General features: G+C 46.0%; 1 protein-coding gene across 1 annotated transcript in view; it reads left to right on the top strand.

Moving 5' to 3' along the window:
- Positions 1-5,177, top strand: part of LOC102034304 (phospholipid-transporting ATPase ID-like) — a 74,011-nt gene that overhangs the window by 65,994 nt on the left and 2,840 nt on the right. The window contains 2 exon segments of the mRNA XM_014309949.2: positions 1,201-1,339; positions 3,225-3,355. Coding sequence (XP_014165424.1) covers positions 1,201-1,339; positions 3,225-3,355 — 270 coding nt within the window.

Genomic DNA, 5,177 nt, shown 5'->3' with positions numbered 1-5,177 from the left:
CAAATTAGTCTCCTCAGTTCAACAGAACAGGAGATCTGTATGTTATAAAAGATCAGGGTGACAGGAAAGAAGAGTCTTTGCCTTGGGAAGATTGCAGTCATAACAGACAAATTAGTTAAGGCAGGGAATAGAGAAGGACATGTTCTAGTTTTATGGGAAGGCTTTGAAGCACAGGACTGTCTGTCTGCCATCAGGCAGTTATTTATAGGTTCTCCATTATGGAGATGTCTCGGCAGCCTGGCCCAGTGCATGATGTATGTGTGACGCAGTCTCAACTTGCTGGAAGAAATAGCTGAGACTTGGTGGTAGAAAATTCAGATGGTACCATCAGGACGAGAGAGATTTCTGAAAAGAAAACCAATCAATCACACTTCCCTGGATAATTGTTCCTGCTGTCTGAAGTCTTTGCAGGCTTGTTCTCCTAACTTTCAGTGCTACATCACACTAAGGAGGGGGGAAATAAAGCCTGACTTGTTTGAATTTACTGTGTTCAGCTCTGGGGCCCTCAGCATAAGAAGGATGAGGGCCTGTTGGAGCAAGTCCAGAGGAGGGCCATGAAGTTGATCAAAGGGCTGGAGCACCTCTGCTAAGGAGGCTGAGGGCACTGGGGTTGTTCAGTCTGGAGAAGAGGAGGCTCCAGGGAGACCTCATTGCAGCCTTGCAGTACTTACCAAGGGCTGAAGAAAGCTGGGGAGGGACTTTTGACACGGGCATGTAGTAACAGAAGAAGAGTTACTGGCTTTGAGATGAGAGTGGGTTTAGGTTAGATACTAGGAACAAATTCTTCCCTGTGAGGGTGTTGAGGCACAGGCACAAGTTGCCCTGAGAAGCTGTGGATGGCCCATCCCTGGAAGTGTTCAAGGTCAGGATGGATGGGGCTCTGAGCAACCTGGTCTAGTGGAAGGTGTCTCTGCCTAAGGCAGTGGGATTGGTTCAGGATGATCTTTAAAGTCCTTAATATCCTGTCTCCAGAACTGGCCACTAGTGAATGCTTGAGAAGAGGGAACAACAGGATAAATGTAGTAATCTTGCCGCCAATGGTTTCCCGGAATCTTATGATTTGTGACTTGTTATTTCTTGAGGCTTGAATGAATAGCATTCTCAGGGGAAGATGTACAAAGTAGAGGACAAGCTGTGTTCAGCACAGATCTGCTAAATCAGGAAGGCACTGACAATAGCTGCATTGCTCTGTTCTTTCAGATTGGCTTGGACACCTCTTACTGGACAGTTGTCAACCAGTTCTTCATCTGGGGCAGCCTTTCTGTTTATTTTGCCATCACCTTCACCATGTACAGTGACGGCATGTACCTGATCTTCACAGCCTCCTTTCCCTTCATTGGTAAGCCTTGGGACAAATCTGGATCGCACTCAGAATGGACATACTGCAGGGCTTAAAGTCTCCAAATATTTCTGTGTATATTTCAGGATATATTGGTTGCCTTTTCTGCAAGAAATGCCAGGATATTTCTGAGGGTTGCTGGGATTTATTTTGAATCCCATCCATCCAGGTGAATGTGTGTCATGTTCCCTTCCTTGTGTAAGATTTCCATGCAGTCATAAGAATTGTCTTTTAAATGAACCTAATGAGCTGGATGGAATGCTTTCTGCTGCTCTTCTACGTTTCGGTTCCAGACAACCAATTTTTACAGCTATATAGGAGCATCTTATTTGTAGATGCGTGATCTTTGTAAATAAGTTAACATTTTGGCAGAGGAAGGCATAGAAGTACAACATCCAGTCAGACATGAGAAAAATGCCATGTGATTATGGTGAACCTTCTGCCAGGTTAAATGGCAAAATCCCCAACAACAAAACATACCAGCGGTGACCAGGTCTTTGTAGTTATTTTACATAACAGATTTCTGAACACATGCAAAAAATGAAGGATAAAAAAAGGAGTCCATCTCCTGAGAGTTTGACCAGGAGGAACACGTACTTATATGTAAGCAAAGTAACTAAAAGTAATTCTGATGTTTTTAATAGCTCTGTGCATCCATAGCCATTATAGATACAACATTGTTATGAGTCTCTACTTATGAAATCCCAACACTTTTTATTTCAAGTCTCAGATTTTTGAATTAATCAATGCCTTCATTTTTTACTGACTTTTTCAGAAAAAACTTCTTTTGTCTATCTTCACTGCAACAGCAAAGGGCTTAGAAATATGTGAGATGCAGGTTAGTTGTTGCAACATATTTTTCAAGCAGATGATCACATCCACTTTGAGATGGCTTTAAGAATCAAAAATGCTGAGTAAGAGAAGTCAGAATGTCTGTTCAGTTCCCCAGGGCAGGTGGACAGTTCGACTGGCTTATCTCGAAGGTCTCTTCCCACCTTGAGGATTCTATGATGATCCTAACTCACTTGCTAGGGGTATCTCATCTGCTGCTCTGCTGTTACTACATTGGTCAAAGAAGCCATAACGCTGAGGGCCACTTAATAAGGTCCCAGTTTGAAACCATTTTTAAGGAAAGCGTTTCTAGTCTGGACTAAGACAACTTGTTTACTTAAATTTCAGTGAAGTTGTATTACAGCAGAATTTGGCCAACTGGAAAGAAAATATTCAGCAAATACACTGCCAACACCAGCATCATTAAGTCCTGTAATGAGGGTTTTGCAGACTGTTTGTTCTATTTTACATTCCCACAATTTTGTAAAAGCCAGAAATGAGCACTTGGGTTTCAAAGGAGGTGTCAGTGACATGCCACCACGTGGCAGTGGGTGCTGCCAATACCCCATTGGGCTACACTGTCTGTGCAGCTCCCCAGAGCAACACATGCTCCTCTCACAAAGGGCTGTCATTCCCATCACCTGCTGGGCAGAGCCAGTATTCCATATTCTTTAGGAAATGGTGCAGGGAAGCAAGAAAGCATTATTCTTCCTTTTGCACTGGAGTCCTGGGCTGCTGCTTAAGGTCTCCTGAATGTTTATATCAATCCTTTGCTGTGATTTGACTGTTCACAGAGAGAAAAGACTCACTCTGACACCCTTGTCCACTTGTTGCTGCAGTCATGTCTGGACATTGCATTTCTCTTTGCTCATCTCAGACAGTGACACTGGCTTTGCAGTTCTCTCTGCAGCGAGGTGATTTCACTGTTGGAGACGATGTCTGCCTTGTATTTTGGTCTGTTTGCCAGGCGCTCTGAAATCACAGAGAGCAACGGGGAATAATGGTGGGAGCTGCTGCTCTTGCAGTTTTAATCGTGTGTTTGTTTGTTTTCCAGGTACGGCTCGTAACACCCTCAGCCAACCCAACGTGTGGCTGGCCATCTTCCTCAGCATCGCCCTCTGCGTGCTGCCTGTGGTTGGCTTTCGATTCCTGAAGGCTCAGTTAAAGCCAACTCCCAGTGATAAAGTAAGGAGATAGCTTATTAAACCAGAAATCCTGCCTGCCACGGCCTAGGCTCACTGTGGAGCCACATTTCATGGGCTTGGCATCACCTGGGGTATGTGTCCCTGTCTGTGCAACTGCTGCCATCCGTCTGCCCCTGACTCCACAGAGAACGAGGATTGAATTTTTGGTTTGGCACGGCTCAAACCATCTGCAGCTGGGACCAAGGCTGAGATTATTTAGATGTGGATTAGACTGCTCTGAGGCAGGAAAGCTGCACTATTTTTAGGTGCAGGGTTTAAGCGCTGTGGCTCAGTGGCAAAGGAGTGGCATGTTCCTCCTGCTCTGACGCTGTGCAGTTTTTAGCCTGGCAGACCACAGGCTTTCACCCTCCACCGGGGAATATATGTTTGCTGGGGATTTTTTTTACTTATTTCAGAATTTACTTTTTGTAGCCAATGGCTATATGCCCCCTCTGGAACCAGCTTCCCTCCCATCCCTGGGAATATGAAGATGAGGGCACCAGGGCAAGGAGAGGCAGGGAGTGGTGCAGTGGGCAGGGAGCGCACTGCTCACTGCAGCCAAGGGACCCCTCAAGAGCATCAGCGCGCTCAGAGCTCCCCGGGCTCGCTTCCAAGCAGGAGCATTTCCTGAATGCTACTGCCACCTCGTGCCTCCTTCCTCTCCCTGCGCCGAGCTGCTGCGAATCGGGGTCAGAGCACAGCCCCAGGGGAAGGCACCGCAGCTGACGCCGTCCCTGGTCATCCTCGGGATGACTGTAGGAGAACATGTTAGGGGAATTCTCAGCCCTCACAGAGAGGATAGGCGGGTACTAGAGACCTGCTCGGTAGGGAGGTCCTTGGGACACAGTTGGAGGCAGTTGAGGGGTGTAAAAATGGGCTGAGTTTACCCCAGCTGAGCAGAATTCAAACACGGCTGTCACACAGAATCCCAGCCTCACTGCTGTGGTTGAGCATCCCTCTCTCTCTAGCACAAAATTACCTCTCTTCCTCCTCTTGGAAGTGAATGGTCACAGGATAGGAGTGGGTTTCCAGCTCTCCAGCTCCACAGAGTCCCCCAGATGGCAGCAGACAGGCCTGATGTTTCGAGAGGCCAAGCACCTGCCACTGCCATTGTGCCAAGTAGGAAGCACAGGAGTCTGGCAGCTGGGGGTTCTGTTGAGCCACAGGTTCTAAAGAGCAGCTTCCTGCATTAGACCTCCTGAAAAGGTTCTTGACAGCAGATTAACTTAGTGGCCACCTGGGAGCAGAAAGCCCACTACCTGCAAATAAAGTGCAGCGTTTATTTCCCATCTGCCAAGGAATACAGGAATCTCTCTATTTTCCCTGTAAGCATTCAAGGCCAGGTCACATGAGGTGTTGATACACCTGACATAGTGGGGTTGGAATGAGGTGATCCTCAAGGTCCCTTCCAACTCAAGCATTCTATGATTCTATAATATTCATCATTATAATCATAAAAAGATTTTACTAAACTCCCCTTAGTAGTCTGTTTTCTATATTAAATATGCCAGTTCTTGAATGTTTCTTTATTAGTTTTCTGGAATTTTGACTTGTTGAGATGAATTTCACATTGTGGGTGATTTGAGTGAAAGTCCTACAGCCATACCCCAACCATGGCATATCAGAGATAGGGGGAATGCATGGAAATCATTCCCTCCCATGACTTACAGATGATGCTCCCATTAACACCTTTTAGAATAGATTAGAAGATGCCTTTTTCCTGATTTTTCCTCTGGATTCCTGCTTTTGTTTCCCTTTCTCTGCTCCTCTTCCGCTCTGCTTGTTCATAATGATGCACATAATGGTGCTTGTTAATAATGATT

This window comes from Geospiza fortis, unplaced genomic scaffold (assembly GCF_000277835.1).
Source record: "Geospiza fortis unplaced genomic scaffold, GeoFor_1.0 scaffold878, whole genome shotgun sequence".
In the NCBI taxonomy this organism is placed as follows: Eukaryota; Metazoa; Chordata; class Aves; order Passeriformes; family Thraupidae; genus Geospiza; species Geospiza fortis.
The sequence above is the reverse complement of the archived record's forward strand: the minus strand, read 5'-3'. Positions and strand labels throughout refer to the sequence as shown.